Consider the following 18,917-nt stretch of genomic DNA (forward strand, 5'->3'; position numbering starts at 1 on the left):
CGTAGTCTGCCAACGGAGAGACAGAGAAAATAAAGGGGAAAAAAGGAGGTTGGGGGGGTTGGAGGGGTAGAAGATGGAAAATGGAAAGAGACAAAGGAAGGGAGCAGAAATATTGTAAGAATGAAAGATAATTGTATGATTGCTGTAGGTTTTAGAACAGGTTTGTATTCATTCAATTATTTTCATTTACAATCGCTTATCCATATGGTGACAGATGCCAAGACAGCCTTTGACAAGCATGGTGCATAAAGGGTGTTGTGCGTTCCTCTCTAGTATACAAAAAAGACTTGCTTTGTGCTCGGGATAATTGCAAAATGGCCACATCAGGCTAAAACTTTGACAGAGAAACTTCTGTTAAATGGCATTTGGTACAGGTGATGTATTTTAAATTTTCATTATACTGAGCTCCCTTGATTCAAACAAATGAGGAACAGGTTTCAGTGTACGTGTGAATCATTGACTGTGTTAACATTGTGCATTAAACATGAAAATAGCTTTCTGAGAAAATATTATACATTATAATGAATTTTTCCTGCAAGACTGATTCCTCTGTTGAACTTGAAAGTGTTCATTAAGCGATGATCAGGCATGGCTAGCAGCAGAGGTAGGGGTCAATGCCTGGCACTATTAAAGTTGATTAGTATTCAATAGAGTGTATAACGCATTAAAATGAGCTACATATAACCATGAATCAAGTGTGGGATTAGGAGGGAAAGATTGGATATGATGCTGTAGAAAAATTGACAATAAAATCATTTATTGTCGAACAATTTGGGTAAATGGTGCTCCTGTTACTGTTTCTTGTGCATAGTACAGCTAACAGCACCGAACTTGGCTTCCCCCTATTACCTTTTATTAAGTTCAATGTCAGATCAAGTCATTAATGAGAAGGTAGAAATCTTTCTAAAGGATGTAGACTGTGGACATTTGAACCAAGAACCTTTTGGATGGGAGTCAAACACATTTTATTCATATACATAAAAATAGAGACATATAGGTATCTCTATTTCTGAAAGTAATCCCTGCATGGAAAACATCAGCACTGCAGTGCCACCAATATGCATGAGGACGACATGAATGTAATTTCTTATAGCACTGATAGTGTTACTGTATCCTATTGCTGACAATTTCCTGATACTGCAATTGGATACAGCAAGAGAGTACATTTGGTGGAGAATACTGCTGATGGAAAGGAAAGGCCAACTTCTGCCTCTCCCAACCTTTCCCAGTAGATTTTCTCAACACCCGTTACCGATCTCATTTGTCAAAATTAGCTCGTACCGTTTTTGCTGAAGGGCATTGAGCATGTGGTCATGCCACGATTGTAGAAAATAGTATTGCATTACTTTGGTCTTAGTGATAACACATTTTGTAATGTACTTGTATGGCCATCAACTGTTATGTTGTCCACCAAATTCATACTCACTGGAACACATTGATTGCAGAAGACAAAAGTGCAGTACTGCTAGTGACAACCATCATGGCAGGCGTACCCATGCCTAATGCTTCAGTAGAATGGGTACATGGAAGTGATTTTGCCGGCAGAGACTGCTACGATGGTTTGATCCCCAAGACCAGTGTTGTCCTTTTGCCTGCTTTGTGGTTGGCTGTGATCCTATTTTAATCATGTTCATTGTTCTAAAGGCGGGATTGTATAATGACGGCAGTATAACGTGTCAGTGTTACACCAGCAGCTTTGGTAACGAAAGCCACAGTGAGTGCCATTTAAATCTATCACTCGCATTCCTGATGGTAAAACCTAGATTAAAGTAATATTATCTATCAATAGTCTTCTGCTAAGGCTTTAGGAACTAAAGCTTCAGATCAGTACTGTTCCAATCTATCTATTTATCTAGTGTTGAGATCTGTGTCTCTAGTACTATTTTTTATGGTTTGATGTGACGGCTAAGCCTATTAGCTTGTGGTCTCAAGTTTAGTGAGAGGAAGGGGTGGGGGGGGAAGAGAGAGAGAGAGAGAGAGAGGACTCTGTAGGATGGTGAGATCACAGCTAAACATGGGGGGGGGGGGGGTTCCCTGGAAATGAAGAGAGGCGGCGGACTAGCGTGATGAGGCAGCGAGGCTCTAGAGAGAACGCTCAGTTAGCTGTGGGTGGGTTTTGCCTCAGCTACTGTACTGATCCACAAAGCCCCGTCTGCCCACCTGTCTAACGATTGTTCTGTCTGTAAGTCTGTCTGACATATTGTGCCCTCTGTCTCTCTCTCTATTGGCATTGTGTTCCCATCTCAAAGATATTACCATCCAACTTTAAAAGTGCAAAACATTACAATGCACTTGAAAGGCATCATGGGGGGGCAGATGTCCCTCTCTTCCGCTCTGTCTCTCCAACACCCCCCTACTGGGAGTGTGTAGAGGCAGGAACCGCATCGAGCAAGTGGAGATCTCACCCCCCACCCCCCACCCCCCACCCACCTCCATATGTTGGTTTAGTTATGTGTTTCAGCACAAGCAGAATTCTGATTCTGGTTTATGCCGACACAGAACATAAATAGACAGAGAACCTAACTAGAGACAGAAAAGTTAACTACACAGAGAACATAACTAGACAGAGAACATAACTAGACGGAGAACATATCTAGACAGAGATCATAACTAGACAGAGATTGAAGCCAGGCCCTGGTTTGACTGGTTTCCAGTGAGTGAAGCCAGGCTCTAGTTTGACTGTTTCCGAGCGAGTGAAGCAAGGCCCTGGTTAGACTGGTTCCCAGTGAAGCAAGGTTCTAGTTTAACTGGTTCCCAGTGAAGCAAGGTTCTAGTTTAACTAGTTCCCAGTGAAGCGATGCTCTAGTTTAACTGGTTCCCAGTGAAGCAAGGCTCTAGTTTGACTGGTTCCCAGTGAAGCGAGGCTCTAGTTTGACTGGTTCCCAGTGAAGCAAGGCTCTAGTTTGACTGGTTCCCAGTGAAGCGAGGCTCTAGTTTGACTGGTTCCCAGTGAGGCGAGGCTCTAGCTTGACTGGTTCCCAGCGAGCGAAGAAGCTGAGCGCCATACCCGTGATTACGCCGACTCCCTCTTCACAGTCGTAGTCGGAGATCTCGCTGTCGCTGATCCTCTGAGATCCTTCAGGACGGAGGGGGAAAGAGGAAGGAACGAGGGAGGGAAGAGGGAGAGAAGGAAAGGAGAGAAGGACAGAGGGAGAAGGTTAATTTGTGCAGGGGGGAAGAGATACATTGCTTGAATCAGACACTCATGTTAAAGCGTAAAGTGTGGGTTATATTGAGTGTTGTATAAGGTATAAATATAATACAATATGTACAGGTAATACAGTACTCCTAAACCATGACGATCTACTCTATGACTTTGGTATATATATGTAACTGAATTTTCCTTCTCGGTCCCACCTATGCTTCACTATCAATGGACGAATGGAATGAGACCTTGATTGATGACATCGCTTGTACTGATGTGTGTGTGTGTGTGTGTGTGTGTGTGTGTGTGTGTGTGTGTGTGTGTGTGTGTGTGTGTGTGTGTGTGTGTGTGTGTGGGTGTGGGTGTGTGCATTCATGTGTTTTTTATCCTAAACATGAGACGTTAACTCAACTCCATCCAATAAAAGCTCACATTGCTGGCCGACCAGCCTTCATGCTCTATCCTCATCTGAGAGGTGGCGCTTTTACATTGACATGTCCAATCTTTTCATTTACATCTGAGTTTGGTGTGGGGCCCCTGAGATTGGTAGATCAGACACATCCACATACACACAAACACATACACACACACACACACACACACACAGATTTTCAACTTCACTTTCACACAAACATGCACACACAGACACACATCTTTCTCAATGTTGATTCCCGCTTCCACGAGTACATTGCTGTTCACTCAACTTAAACAAAATGGATCCTTTGCTTTGCTTTCTACAGAAATAATCAATGCTACACTTGTCTTCAGCCCGACTCCGACCCCGGTGTGTCTGCGGACTCTCCTTTTGGTTTCAGTTTTGCAGCTGTCAGTTCTTGAATCTCACACTAACACACCAGCCAAAGAGCGACTGAGCCCAGGGAAGGTGATTTGTCTGTGTGGAGTGCCAGGTACTGACAGGACCGGGCTGCGGATTGTACACCGCGTGTCGCTAGAGTACAACATACTAAGTCCTATTGGGTAACCAAAAAGTGAGGCCACTTTTCTCTGGGGTTTGATAATGAGAACAATATAGAATAATGCAGATGAATTACAATTATTTCTATAAACTCACTATTTCAGCACACACCAACAACAAGTCAAGGTCTATTGAATGCAAAATAGCGAAATATTTTGCTCTTTCAGAAAAAGGGAAATACATTGGGGATAAAAGTAAGGACTGAGAAGCGAAGGAAAGGAGAGGAATAGGGTTCGGGTTTGGGATTACAAAAATAAAATTGTTTATAAAGACAGGAGTGAAACGGCATCCTAACCTCCGCAGTATGAACCTAAACCAGCAGGAAGTCATGGAGGAACTACACTAAACAAGGTTTGTGTATCAAGCTTTCCGGATTTGATTTGTGATAATGGGAGCGCTTAGAAGAAATCGAAATGCATAAAAGTATTACATATTTGCCGTTGTTGGAACTGCATTGTTATGTGATGCGTAACATAACGTAACATAACATAACATAACATTTGGTCTGCGCAGACTTGTCATCACAATCCCATAAACGGGCCTGTTTGATTTGAAACTGTTTGACGTGGTAAGTAATCCATTTCCGTTTCATTATGTCTTTACGAGGGAAAGGATCAGGGATTGTGGGATAGGATTGGGGGGAAAACTGTCGACAAATAAGGAGAGATTATTGTGTCCCAAATCTCCAGTTGCTCCTAAAGAGAGGTGCACATGTCTGTTAACAAATTGGCGCATAGGGTGGAATAAATATGTACCAATATTAGAAATTGACTAAATGTGGACGAATGCAAATAAATCAAGATAGGCTGGAGAATTGGGGCACGGGAATGGTTGCCTTCAAAACGCACAGTAACACTCAGGGGCTTCCTAAAAAGGCACAGGAGGGGACCCCATGTCCTTTACCTGAGTTGTACGGGCCTTTATCTGTGAAATCATAAGCAGGCAAACAACGCATCCGAGATGTTAAAACGGCAGAGCAACCAAAAGCCTACAAATGAGCTGTCTGAGTGAGATCTAGTGCCTCTTTAACACAAGGAACCTGCTGAAGACGGCAGCAGATCCTCATTTAGTCCTGATGGAGTGCCAACATATGTTCCCAGCATTTCACAGGTTCTCTAATTGGTGATTTTGAAGTAATTTTGACTCCCATCTTTGGTTCAGAGTCACTGCCATGCATTTTTTGATAAATATAAAAAATATCACATTTTGAATATCTGGGCGAGGGCATTGCTCTGCAGAAATATAATGCAGGTTGTTATCCTGTCATAGACACGCCAACTATATTTTATAAAATCTCTCACCGTTTCTGTGTTTGAACAAAGGGATTACAAAATATCATATATCTACAATAAATCAAGCATTTATATAAAACCAAACTAATTCTGGGTTGAAATTAGCAGATAGAGGGCATAAAGCCAACGACTCGCTCACTATGTAAATATAAAGTGGTCATTCTGAGGTAACGATAACAATGCATATCTTTATTTTTATGAGATTATACCCTAATCCAAACATATTTATGGGTGTAATACTAAATTCCTGCCAAGTCTGTGCCACTAGAGGGCACTAAATGCTACACACTGCACCTTTAAGGAGGGGGTGCGGAGGGGGGGCTACGTACTCTGTAGCCGGCGCGTGGGGCTCTCCCCGTGGAGCTGCCTGCGCTGGGTGTTGGGGGAGGCACGGGGCAGGGGCAGCGAGGAGACGTCGTGGGTCTGGAGCTTGTACCAGTGGGGCTCGTCGTCCAGCAGTGCCGTCTCCAGCTCGATCAGGATCTGAGACACACAGACGGACCGGGATGAGGTGACATCTTACAGTGCGCACACTGTATGAGTGTGTGGGTTTGTACGCTATAGGCACAGACTGCATACATACACTGCATACATACACTGCACACATACACTGCATACATACATTAATACATAGCATACACAAGTGTCATACTCACAAACAAACACACACACACCAAACACACATGTCATTGTTGAACTATGGGGTTAGCCAGGGTGAGACTCGGTTCCCCCCTTAATAAAAAAGAGTTTATTTAAGAGGGTCGTTTAACCATATTCAAACAATATTCAAAAACGATTATCTTCCAAAGGTACCAAAGGTAATTAGCTACTTTGACGGGATGAGGAATAAGTATAGACTTAATACATGAAAATTACATGTAGAATTATTTTGAAAAAGGGAACACACACCCAGCTCAGACTCAGCTCAGCTCAGGAAAAATAAGCATGCTGCAAATATCAACAGTTTTTCAGTGATTTTTCTCCTTTCATCAATCTCAAATTATGTTAAATTGTGCTTTAACGCAACAATTAAAGTACGAAAACATTGAATGTTCATATTCAGAGACCCCCTAATGCAGGTAGAACCGTCGGACCCTTGCTGTAGTAATATTGCAAGGTAATGTGTGCATTGGGAAGTGAGTGGACCAGGGCTGAGGAAGAAGGACAATGTGAGGGGGCCGTGGATCTGCTCACCTCTCCCAGGAACTCGCTCTCCTCTTCCCGGACACGGGCCTGGTCCCACAGCGTGATCTCCAACATGCGCTCGCGGAACTCCCGCCGGTGCACGGGGGAGTACATAAAGGTCTGGTTCCATTTGGGCTCTAAGGATTTCTTTACCGTTTTTGTTCTCCTCTTGCTTTTGTCACTGGAGGAACAATAATTCAAACTGTTTTTATTTACAACCACGGCAGGGAACAGCCACGAAAACACACACACACACAAGCACACATACACACACACTCACACATACATACGCATACACACACGCACACTCAAAAGCACGCAATCACAAACACGGGTCACTGGTACATGGCACAGAATAGAGCACGACACTGCGGCATGCTGGGAGACACACACAGGGGAGCCTTCGTAAACACTATTTTAGTCATTAGATAAGGAAAGCAGATTAACTTGCACAAACTCATACAAGCCTAAAGGCAGCTATACTTTCCATACAACCTTGACTGGTCTTTCTTTCTAACAAATAGCAGATAGAAAGCAATTCAGCCTCTGCACACCACATACAAATACCCATTTTATCGCTCTTACATCACACCTACATATCAACCGGCAATACAAACTATAAGATCTATAAGATAACACTAGATAAGCTACGATGTAGAGGGGGAAAGTTGGTGGGGGGGGGGGGGGGGGGGGGGGGGGGGGGCGTAAACTGTTCCTTCTCTTACCTTCTGTCAGGCAGGAAGTAGATTTTGACGTAAGGGTTCCTGGGTCGGCCATCTTCCCTGGATGGCAGGTCCTTGGCGCCGAGGATGGTGACAATGAGCTGATGGCCCACCTTGTCATACCACAGTTTGACCTGCAGGGGGCGAAGGGGAGCAGACACTTCAGGATGAGAGAGTGCTGTATATGCCACAGCAATTTGAAAAAAGTAATGCATAAAAAAACAATCTTAAGCTTAAAAATAGCAGCGATGCAGGAGAAGACGTGGAAGTGGAGGCCGGATGGAGAGCGGTGTATATAACATTTTCTTGATGCTGCTTATTGTGTCTTTAATACAAAATGTTATGTGGCTCTAGTTCTAAGATGTAATATTGGCGACACTGTGCAAACATTGTATTCTCCTGCATCTGCCCAATGCAGTTAAACAAAGATAAAGATTTTGAACAGCTCGCATGCTGCAGGGAAATGTCTCAAGGCTGAGGTTTCAGGAAGACATGAGCAAACCAATGGTTTTGCCAAATATGCAATTCTGAATTTGAGATCCCTATTGATGCTTTGATGTCGAGGTTTATTGACTAGTTTATAATTTATATGATATTTGATCATTTAAGTAAACAATAGTGTAACAATATGGGTGCTTGTACTGACTGTGCAGCCCTGTGGGGGGGCCTACTTTCAAATGTAGTTTCCAATGCCAATATGATATTTACTTTGGTTGATGATCATTTGAAGCAGAGCTATGGAATGCTAAAGGAAACTTTCTGTGAAGTCAGCAGTGTTTGCTCGCCTGCCATGGTCCTGTAAACCTGTAATGTCTTCTTCAATAGCGTTCTCTCCGTTAATTCAGTGCATATTGATAGTAAGAAATCAACCATGCGTGTGGTTGTGAATGGACCCGTATGGACACATGTTCACGGCAAACACTTAGAAGAGGAGGAATCTCCTTAAAATGAAGACGTGGAGGTGAAATCAAAGAAAGCCGATGAATGTAAATAAAATTGTCTTCTAAGTACCGGTCCATACTTTGTATGTTATGATTGTGGAAAGGGGGTGACACATAGGGTTTGGACCAAGGCTTTGTTTGTCTGCGTGTCATGCAGCCAGGCAAGGAAAGGCATTCAAGAAACGACTTGACATCGGCACAGAGCAGGGAGCCTGAGGTCAAGGGATGTGTTTGGGTTTACTATTCATTTTAAACAAATTAAGGACTATGGGTTTTAATGTGTCCTAGCACTGGTTAACAGAAAGGAGAGGAGTACACTATTTTTATAGCAGGCTACATGATACAACATTTAGACACAAACAAACAAGACTCCCAAACTGCCCATTTTATAAGGTTTTTGGAATTATGTAAATTAGTGAAAACAAAAGACATGCATATTATGTTTTTCATATATTAATATGATAAAGAAAATAATAAGGACAACAGCATCCCCAGTAAATGTAAACAATTCAATATACTAAATATATAATGTATATATAGAACTGTGATGATAGAATTAATGCAGACTATAAGAGCCTCTCAAAGCCAAATAAGCATCAAAGGCTTGGTTGGTTTGAAGTCTGATATTAGAGTGATATAAATTATTATTTATTAATTAATTCACATCTGCAAAGAAATACGCCATCTGTTCACACCCAGCCGCAGAGAGTGAACTATGTTTTTTTTTTTGATGCAGCATGAAAATCCCCTCCCATCTACCTCAATGTGCTGTTTTATATCCTTCTACCTTGTATTGTGATTGACAGAGATTTTTATGGCATTCTGTGATGATAACCATAAAGAGGGGCTAATATCATTGTTCAGATACCATGATATACTTTGTTAAATAGAAGAAATTAAGAAAGAAGATGTTGAATGACATATCCATGAAGACACCCTCCTAAATTGCCACAGCAGGGCAAGACCGTTACTGAGATAACTTTAGGAAAACAGGCATGGAAGAGGGTCTCTTAGAATAATAGCAATGTAGCTCAGAACCGTTGGGCATGCAATAGTATACCCGAGCATAATGGCAAGAATGGGTTAAAGGAAACGTGAAAAATATAACCATCGTCATAAAACTCGAGTCAAAATTAAAGGCAATAAGATGGCACGATGGACGGCACCGGAGGGAAGTTAAAGCGGCCATTTCCCAGGGAATGCATTTTCCAGAGTATGGAAACAGAAAAGAAAGGCCATGTCAACAGTCAAGGAGCGTAGACCAATAGAAAGCACGGGCTGGAGGGCCCATTACCTGAACCCTAGGGGGGAAAGGCGCTGTTCTTCTACTAAGGCTTTGGCTCTGGGTAAGCAAAATTGAACAGCAAAGAAAAACAAAAAATCTGCAATAAAACCAAAACCCCACGACAAAACAGACACACAACAAACTCATACATTTATACAAGAGACCTATTAGATGAACTAAACACAAGGACAGCATACTCTGAGTGAACAATTAGTGCTCATGCATTCTTTATTCATTGCAAGTGTACGGGAGTGTGGGTTGCAGCAGCTATTCACTAGACTGTTCTTCTGAGGCCAACCCGCCCCAAAAAGAGAGGCTTTCGGAGAGAAATTATCGATGACTCATCGTCTTTATGAGTCATCGTCTTTTATTTCTCTACCGGACGATTTTCCTCTGCGCACGTTTGCGTCACAGTGACGCACCTATTGACAATTGTAACCTGCCAAGCAAAACTTTTATTCATTTCATTGTTCGCTTGTTTAAACTGCAGTAAACGGTTGCCCAGAGTTAACTAAGCTTCTCATAAAATGCATGATCTGCAACTGCGGTAAAATACAGGGTTTTTTTGTGTAGTGAGTTGGTAGATAAATTTAGTTATAAATATATTTGGTGTACAGTAAACATACATCTTGGCAGTAAGTACTTAGACCCATTAAGTAAATTAGACCCATTTTCCTTCTTAGGGCTAAGGTAAAAAGAGAGGTCTTCAAAGCCTATATGTGTATCCTACTGCTAAGGACTAGCAGGAGATTAGACAAGGAAGGCCACATATCTAACCAAATTCCCTCTTGGAGTCTTTTGATTGAGTTGATCTAGTGGCTGGTGTCTTAAAGAGCCCTAAGTTCAAGAGCCTGGGCTAAGTTCCTTGCCCCAGGGGTGTATTTTACAGTGGGTTAATGGACATCCCACCGTAACCTTATCTAGAGTCCCACACCGGGCTGGGACAGGGCCAGTGGAACCGACTCACAGGCTCACTATGTTCCCTCAGAGTTACACCTACCTGAACATGGACCTCTAACTCCACGGTCTAATCATTAATCGACCTAAATTGCTTCATCTTGTCCATAACGCTGTCACATCAAATGCAAACTAGTTAATCATGCTTTTATAATGTCGCATTATTGTTCTCGAGAGCGGCAAGTATAAGCTACGTATATCAGCTACAGCTCAAATCCTCCTGCCTTTTTGGATTCTACTGCAAATCTATCTGCTGGCCGGGTCAAAGTTGAAACCATTTCCACTCGGAACGTGTGTCATCACCACGGCAACTTTCTGTGGAGCTAGGTGCATGGCCCTCCTTCCCTCCCCTGAATTTGCTGCAGTGCTTTCTCTATCGGAGTACAACGAGGGAGTGGCTCCCAGATGGTCTCCAACCGCGTCTCAAATGTACAAGCCTGGTCTGGGTCCTAACGTCGTCAAGGTGATCCGACGCAACGCTCTTTGATCTGTCTCGGTGTGTCTTGCCCTGCCTCTGTTGTTCTATCACGATGTATTTTGAATGTCGTTTAATGTGTTCGGATTGTGTTACACGTCAAGCACTTTGTTCATCTGCTTGAATAAAGTCTCTTGTTATTATTATTACTGTTCAGAGTAGCACAGTTTGGTATTGTTGTAGTGCTTACTGAGAGCTGTCCTGAAAGGTACTGAGGAGCATCCCTCAGCATGCTGGGACTCATGGGGGACGTGACGGAGATGGAGGGACGGTCCATCTTCTGAGACTCAAAAGAGCTTGAACCTGACAAGAGGGGCGAGAGACAGACAGAGAGGCAGAGATAGGGTGAGGGTGAGAACGAGAGAGGGAGAGAGACAGAGAGACAGAGAGAGAGAAAGAGGCTGAGATACTTGCTTTTCTGTGTAAAGTGTTGTGACATGAGTGACACGAGTGACACAATGAAAAAATCGGTTTGTAGTGAAATCAGAGGAGCAGGGACTTAAAGAAAGGGAGAGAGAGACAGAGAGAGAGATTAAGAAAGAGGAGGAGAGAGAGAGAATAAGAAAGAGAGAGACAAAGAAAAAAAGAGGGAGGCATGGAAAAAAAGAGGGCATACTTGCCGTTATAGAGGGTGAGACCAGATGAAAGGAAGAGAGAAAAAGAAAAGAAAGAAAAGAAAAAAGGGGCGAGTGAAGCATAGAGCGACACAATGATGGAATCCTCTCTCCCAGACGGTCCCTTAGCTTGATGTTTCTGGGCTGATTAACCGGGTTAAATGGGCCAATGAGGGGGGGCTGGGGAGAGGACACGTCGCGACCACACTCACTTGATTCCTGTTGTGCGTGTGTGCTGTCCGGTATCCTCGGAATATCGCTGAAACGGAGAGAGAGAGAGGGAGAGAGGGAGAGGGGGGGGGGGGGGGGGGGGGGGGAGAGAGACAGAGCGAGAGTGGTGGGGGTAGAAAAGTGGTGAGTACACGTTTAAGATTTTAAGACAGAGGAGACGGATGGGAGCGGAGCAGGAATAGGAGCACAGAGGAGCACTCGAGGCTAATGCTAAATGCGCTGCGCTTTCGGGGCGCTCATAAGCACGGCATTTGTCTTCATTTAGCGTAGCCGCTAGCCTGAGATGTGCCAATGTGGTGGGTAAAAGAGAGAGGGAGAGGGAATGAGAGAGACCTCCTGCCTGGCTCCCGGTCTGTCTCTCTCTCCCACTCCACCTACTCCCTCCTCGGGGAGCGAAGCCGAATGCAGAGCTCAAAGGCAGGCAGAGACTAATGTTTAATTAGCTAATATGCAGCGCTGCTTGGTCCAACTGCACATTGGGCTCTCCCTGCTGGAGACTTGATGATAAAAGCCCAGCCTCCCGGACCACCACCACGACCACCCACCACCACCCACCCGAGTCCACACCAATCCGCTCGTATTCCTGCCTCTCCCCTAAAATCCCTTCTGAAAATCGGAATCAAAAACCATCTGCAATATTTTTGATCATATTCTATCAATGAGCATATCATCAGTTTATACCCAGAAAAAGACGGCAGATATCATTTCAAGCCTCAAATGTTTCATTTGTGAAACATGTGTTGGAATGCTTTGATCACACACACGTTAAGGTGCTTTCACTTGAGAAGCGTTTGGATACCCCTAGGTCAGGCGGTGTGGTCCCACGACACGTATAAATCACACAAAATCAGCTGACAACACCCTGGCTTTTTGGACTGTAGTGCACGTCATGTGCCACTCCGCGGCAAACCACCGTGAGGTTGGTGATCCAGGCGCTCCTCGAGTGAACACGCCCTAGCAGTACCAATGTCTCACCCTATTGGCCTGGACACCACCAGCTCCACCTGGGCCTCAGGCTTGGATTCCAGAATGATATTGTAAACTTCTTTAAATGTGGCTCCTTGTAAAAGTGTCCCGTTCCATTCCAGCACCTGGTCACCTGCGGACAGATATTTGACAAACACCATAATCAGCGACGTGTATTTGAATGATCAGGTAAACTAGACAAAGACACATAGAGAGAATCATGTGTCTGTGGCATAGAGACATAGACACATGTTCAGCGTTGTGTCTTTAAATCATCAGGCCATCCTTGTGGGTGTGGCTCAGATCCCTCTTATCGCAAAATGTATAGAAGCACAGAATTAATATTTTTTAGGACTGAAGCGTCAGGTTTTTTTCCTACCTGGTCTCAGGTGCCCGACCGTGTCCGCTAGACTCCCTTTCCTCACTTTGGTGATGAAAGCACAGAGTCTCCCAGATTCTGTCATTTTTCCCCCCACCACCTGCAGAGGAGAACGGGGAGGATGGGTACATGTGTATATCCGTTCACAAATACACCAATCAGTGAGTCAATGAATTGATGAATCAACAACTCTGTCTGTTGGTCTGTCTGTCTCTCCTTCAGTCGGTTCTCAATTATGAACATATATAAAGCAATGAATATGTACAATCTATAAATCCACAAACACTTCACATTGCCTTGTTTTCCTATTTTATTCTTCAAAGAATCTCGCTGAGGTCACTCACTGCTCTGGCTTTTTTCGCCTGCGAGGCGCGTTGCCTGAATAAAAATAAATAAATAAAGGCACTATGTGTGGAGTAGAAAGGGTCCACCCTGTGCTTTGCCATCTCCTCTGCAGGACCGCTCTTACTAGCCTCAATAGTCTGCTGCTCTGAAGCGTGGCTACAAGCCCCTGGGCAGCATGTGTACTGTACCACACACCCCTGCTTTCCACTCAGCATGCACAGGCTTCGTATGTCTCTCTCTCTCTCTCTCTCTCTCTCTCTCTCTCTCTCTCTCTCTCTCTCTCTCTCTCTCTCTCTCTCTCTCTCTCTCTCTCCCTCTCTCTCTCTCTCTCTCTTTCTTAATGGCAGCTGAATGCCAATATACAAAAGTGCTTAGGGAAGTTCCGCTAAATGAAATGGCTTTATGTAACGAACGTGGACCCAGTGAGGGGAAGAGAGAGAGAGAGAGAGAGAGAGAGAGAGAGAGAGAGAGAGAGAGAGAGAGAGAGAGAGAGAGAGAGAGAGGGGGAGAGGGAGAGAGAGAGAGAGAGAGACCGAGAGAGAGAGAGAGAGAGAGAGAGAGAGAGAGAGAGAGAGAGAGAGAGAGAGAGAGAGAGAAAACGGGAAGGAAAGGGAGAAAGGGGGAGGTGGGGCGTAGATAAAGTCTATTGGAGATGGACAGCATCGGCAGGGGATGGGCCCGTGAGTGATGGACTGACTGCCGAGGTTGAAAGGCCTCGCTCGGCTGGTGCTGAGCGGACAGAAGCACACAGTGCAGAGCTGACACGCCGACGCGCCGTGCATGTGTTTGAACAGTGGTCGGAAATAGAATGAGAAATGAACCCACATTTAAAGCAGAGTTCTTTAGGCGTTGCGCTGGGATGGAGCGGCCACCAAAAATAAGGGGATTGCACCAAATCATGGGCATGACATCACCCTGATCCAACGATAGTGAACCGAAGGGTTGGGATTGATTCTAATCACAAGGGGGGCTGTTTCACAACTATGGGAGAAAGCTATAACAATACAGATTACAGGGGCGCAGAGTGAACATTTCTTTAAAAGCTTTGGATATAATCAAATATACCTTAATAGTGTGAATCACATCTATAATGAGTACAGCCGAGGGGTGGGTAAAATCAGCCCGACAAGATGAATAGCCACAGAAGAATTCCGTGCTGCTAATGCCACGGAATCATCCTCCATACCGCAGATCATTATTGACGCCGCCGAAATGGTAAAAGTGCACATGATGGTGTGATTCCTTGAAAAGACGCAGAGGACACATAGCACCCGGGACACTGCTCAGACACAGTCACAGAGAAGCAGTGAGGGGTTCGAGCTGCTCACCTTGAGTCCCAGCAGGGCCCCCGAGTCTCGGGGCACACTCCCGTCCTTCATGCGCTTGTTGAGCAGAATGCGTCCTATCAGGCGATCCTCATCTTTGGAAGCCTGCCATGTCACTGGGTGCTACAAGGTCAGAGTGACAACACACAGCCTGTGTTTTACAACTCATCCACTTAAGAGTTATCACTTCAGACTTCAGTTCATTGTGATGGGGCGGAGGGGGGTGGGGGGGGGGGTGGGGGTGGGGGTTGGGTGTTGGATGGGGGGGAGGGAGCTTGTGGTGGGGAGTGGGTGAACAGGTTTGTCAATTCAAGTGAGATAAGGAGAAGCTCGCACAAACTCTGCAGAAATCCTACTTTTAAATGGCTACATGTTTTTCTAAGAGGTTGATATCCACTTGTTGAACAAGGCCATGGATAGATAGATATAACCAATTCAAAAGAAATGTTGGCAGAGCACACGCCCAGTATGGCCTTAAAGGTCTATTAGGCGGATTTCAGGATGGGGTTGAGCTTGTGAGAGCCTGTCCCTGCGCCGGTGGAGACTAGAGCTTCATGCAGCAGCGACCCATGCAGAGATAACGCAGGCAGAGCCCCGACACTCGAGACGAGGGCTGTGGGCCTCTCGCTCAATGAGCGCTCCACGCAACACAAGGGTACACTAAGACCCACCTCAAGTGCACTATGTCGGGTTGTTTAAGAATAGGACATTATGCAATTGGCAAAAACGACGGGAATAGGGGGGGGCAACAATGGCATTCTAGCAGACGAATAACAAATGGGGGATGAGTGTTTTTGTTTGTACTTTCTCAGGAAGATCATGAAAAGAGTGAAGGACAGCGATGGAATCAAAGCCACAAAACCCAAATGGGATGTGATCACAGACATGGCAGTGAAAAGGGGAAAAGAAAAACAAAGGACCTTATTGGTCTGTGTTTAGAAATATATTTATATTAATCTGATCTTTCCTGTTCAATTTTTATTTTACGTGATATTTTTAATGCATTTCTTAAGTGTGCCTAATTTGGGTTTTGGTATTGACGGTTAAGGGTTTAGGATTAGAGTTAAGGGTGAGAAGGATGGACTGGTGTCTGTGTGTGGGCGCCTGCATGTTTCTGCATGTGTGTTTTTTACTATGTATGTATTTATGTGTGTATGGATGTGTGCGTGTGTATGTGTAGGAAATGTGTATGTGTTTGTATGTGTGTGTGTGTGTGTGTGTGTGTGTGTGTGTGTGTGTGTGTGTGTGTGTGTGTGTGTGTGTGTGTGTGTGTGTGTGTGTGTGTGTGTGTGTGTGTTTGTGTGTGTGTATTTGCTTGTGTGTGTGTGTAGGTATATATGTGTGTGAGAAAGTGTTCAGGTGAGGGGGGGGCAGGTTGGGCAGCAGAGTGAGGGGAGGGGGGGGGAGGGTTTCCCTGACCCACTAAACATGGCCGCCGCAGAGCAAGAAGACAAGGTACGCAGAGAGAACTCGCATGCAACGAGGTGAGCCACCCGTGTGCCTTCACAAACACAGGGGTGTGTTTCAGTGCTGCCCTGCAGACTGTGAGGGGTCATTTCTGGTCATAGAGCACAATAGCAAGTGGCAAGCTAAATGTGTGACCCCCTGTCCCACCCTCAAACAAAGAAGAAATAAACCAAGGGAAAAAAAAGAAGAATACTTTTTTTTGGCAACACAGAGCAATGTGCAGCCAAAGTTCAATCATCCAAGTAAAATATCCAAAGCCCAAAGGGTTATAAAATGTCAAATTAAATCAAATCCAAAGGACAAAAACAGCCCACCCATTAACAGTTTCAAGAGAGCAAACAATTTTTTTTGAGAAATTGGTATTGGTTATATATCAAATCATTAAAAGATCAAAATAGGAATAATAATAGAACAATAAGAATAATAAAGAAAACAAAGCAGGCTCAATTGTCTCAGTACCTTCTCACTATGGCTATGCTCCTCGTTTAGGGTAGTGCTACTGCACGTATCAACTCCAGAGTCTTTAACCTGGGGCTCGCACCATGCCAAGTCCTCTTCAAATGAGTTTCCCCCAAACCGCACCATTTTCTTTTGTCTCTCAGATAAGGTGTGTGTCGGCTCGGACATATATGTCTGCTCAATAGTTTGTCTTTTTCCCCTTTGACTGTCCCCTACAGGTGTGGGATAAAACAAAAAAATAGAAAGAAAAAACAGAAAAGACATGCAGAGGTGTAAATAAAACAAAGGAAACATGAAAATGACAAAAGACTTGAGAGAAGGAGGACTTGGGGGAGGGGATGGGAGGGGGGGGGGGTTAGAGAGGGGGAGGATAGGGGAGGGAGGGGGAAGGGAGGGGGTGCTGGCAGGGCTCCGCATGTCTCACCAAAGACATTGGGGAGGCTTCGCTGCTATGCCAAGACGTATGATCCCACCAATGGCCATCCAAATCTGTAAGGGGTGGGGGAGGAAGGGGGAGGAGGAGGGGGGGGGGGGGGGGGGGGGGGGGGGCGGGTTGGGGGGTGGGGGGAGGGGGGGGGGGGGTACCAAGCGCTCAAACGTACATACACACACACACACACATGCGCACGCACACACACAGAAGAGGACATCGAGAGGGGCCGGTAAGGACACCGCAGAGTCATACAAAGGATCACCGGACACGTATACACAGACAGAGACACACGCACACACGCACACACGCACACACACACACACACACACACACACACACACACACACACACACACACACACACATACACACACACACACACACACACACACACACACACACACACACACACACACACACACAGGAGTGGACAAGAGCCACAAGTAAAATCACATATTATATATACAAAGAAAACAACAGGTAAAAGTACTTCAGCATCGCGGGACACGTCTGTCAATTCCCTGTGAATGAACAGGAACACAATAATGCAGCAATATTATATGGAACACATCAATATATGTTTTATAGACAGACAGACAGACACAGACGCATACACGCAGATCAATACACACACACACAGGTACACACACACAAACACACACACACACACACACAAACACACACACCCACCAACACACACACACACAAACACGCACGCACGCACACACACATACAGACACACACACACAGACAGGTACATGCACACACAAACACAATCAAACGCAATCACCCACATGCAGACACAGACACACACACACACGCACACAAATACACACAGTTAAGAACTAGATTTGAGTATTTATATTTTGGCTCTATTGGATATCAGCCTCTTTCAGAGGGCACTTTTCCTCCTTGCCTTCTCTCTTCCTGTCATCTGGACCTTTATGAGGTGTAACCTCTTGACCGAAGCAGCGGGCAGACAGTCGTGTAAGTTATTCCCTTATTAAAAGCCTGCTCCATTTTACATTCACATTGACGTCGGTTTAAAACAAAGCAGGGGTTTCCGCTATCTTATCCGGGCTGTATCTGCGAGAGGAAGCAGGGCAGATGGCTAATATGTTTAACGTGGCCCTGCCTTAACTGACCTCCATCTAAAGTGCACCAGGGAGAGCTTTTTAAGATGGAGCCCAGATTGTAAGTCCTTTGACAGCCGCATCAGTGGGCATCGGGCCTCAGGAAATGGGCAGCCTGAGTGAACGGCCATGATGGAACTGTTTGATGTTCCAGGGCATCACTCTGTTTTACTTCCCAGGTATTTGTGGTACAATCAATCAGCTTGTTTCTGAGTTATATATCTACTGTCTATGTACTCTGTGGGTTTATGTGTTGCCTTGAATAGCTTCTTGTGCGTATGGTTGTTCACTGCAGGGCTGTTTTCACAATTGTGTATTACACATACATGGCCACTAGAGGATCATTGGTTATCAGACCCCTAAAAGTAAGAGTGAGAAAGTTAATTTGTTTTGCGAAAAGGCACTGATTCTCTTTTTTTCTACCTTCGGTACCTAAAAGCTTTTGCAAGAAGGAACATCCCACCACCACTTCCAATATGATTATAAGCTTAAGCTAATCAAAAATAGGGAAACGTATAGCCAGTTAAGACATAGGGTTGAACTTTCAAGAGGAAAAGGAACAATTGCTTTCTGTGAGAGGTGTGTCGG

At 44.8% G+C, this 18,917-nt stretch overlaps 1 protein-coding gene across 20 annotated transcripts in view; it reads right to left on the reverse strand.

The window, feature by feature from the left end:
- The window catches only part of rims2a (regulating synaptic membrane exocytosis 2a), a 133,579-nt gene that overhangs the window by 43,551 nt on the left and 71,111 nt on the right, over nucleotides 1–18,917 (reverse strand). For 7 of the 20 annotated variants that reach the window (XM_030370103.1, XM_030370099.1, XM_030370093.1 and 4 more), the window contains 13 exons: nucleotides 16,765–16,976; nucleotides 14,842–14,961; nucleotides 13,169–13,268; nucleotides 12,799–12,922; nucleotides 11,805–11,851; nucleotides 11,169–11,281; nucleotides 9,556–9,603; nucleotides 7,324–7,454; nucleotides 6,608–6,800; nucleotides 5,743–5,896; nucleotides 5,025–5,045; nucleotides 3,008–3,076; nucleotides 1–6 (listed from right to left, as the gene is read on the reverse strand). The exon at nucleotides 1–6 is cut by the window's left edge and continues 133 nt beyond it. In XM_030370103.1, coding sequence (XP_030225963.1) covers nucleotides 1–6; nucleotides 3,008–3,076; nucleotides 5,025–5,045; nucleotides 5,743–5,896; nucleotides 6,608–6,800; nucleotides 7,324–7,454; nucleotides 9,556–9,603; nucleotides 11,169–11,281; nucleotides 11,805–11,851; nucleotides 12,799–12,922; nucleotides 13,169–13,268; nucleotides 14,842–14,961; nucleotides 16,765–16,976 — 1,338 coding nt within the window. Of the gene's footprint in view, nucleotides 7–3,007; nucleotides 3,077–5,024; nucleotides 5,046–5,742; nucleotides 5,897–6,607; nucleotides 6,801–7,323; nucleotides 7,455–9,555; nucleotides 9,604–11,168; nucleotides 11,282–11,804; nucleotides 11,852–12,798; nucleotides 12,923–13,168; nucleotides 13,269–14,841; nucleotides 14,962–16,764; nucleotides 16,977–17,188; nucleotides 17,254–18,917 lie in introns of all 20 variants that reach the window. The other 13 variants (XM_030370104.1, XM_030370100.1, XM_030370092.1 and 10 more) reach the window with 8 other exon arrangements.

Source organism: Gadus morhua, chromosome 11 (genome assembly GCF_902167405.1).
Source record: "Gadus morhua chromosome 11, gadMor3.0, whole genome shotgun sequence".
Classification (NCBI taxonomy): domain Eukaryota; kingdom Metazoa; phylum Chordata; class Actinopteri; order Gadiformes; family Gadidae; genus Gadus; species Gadus morhua.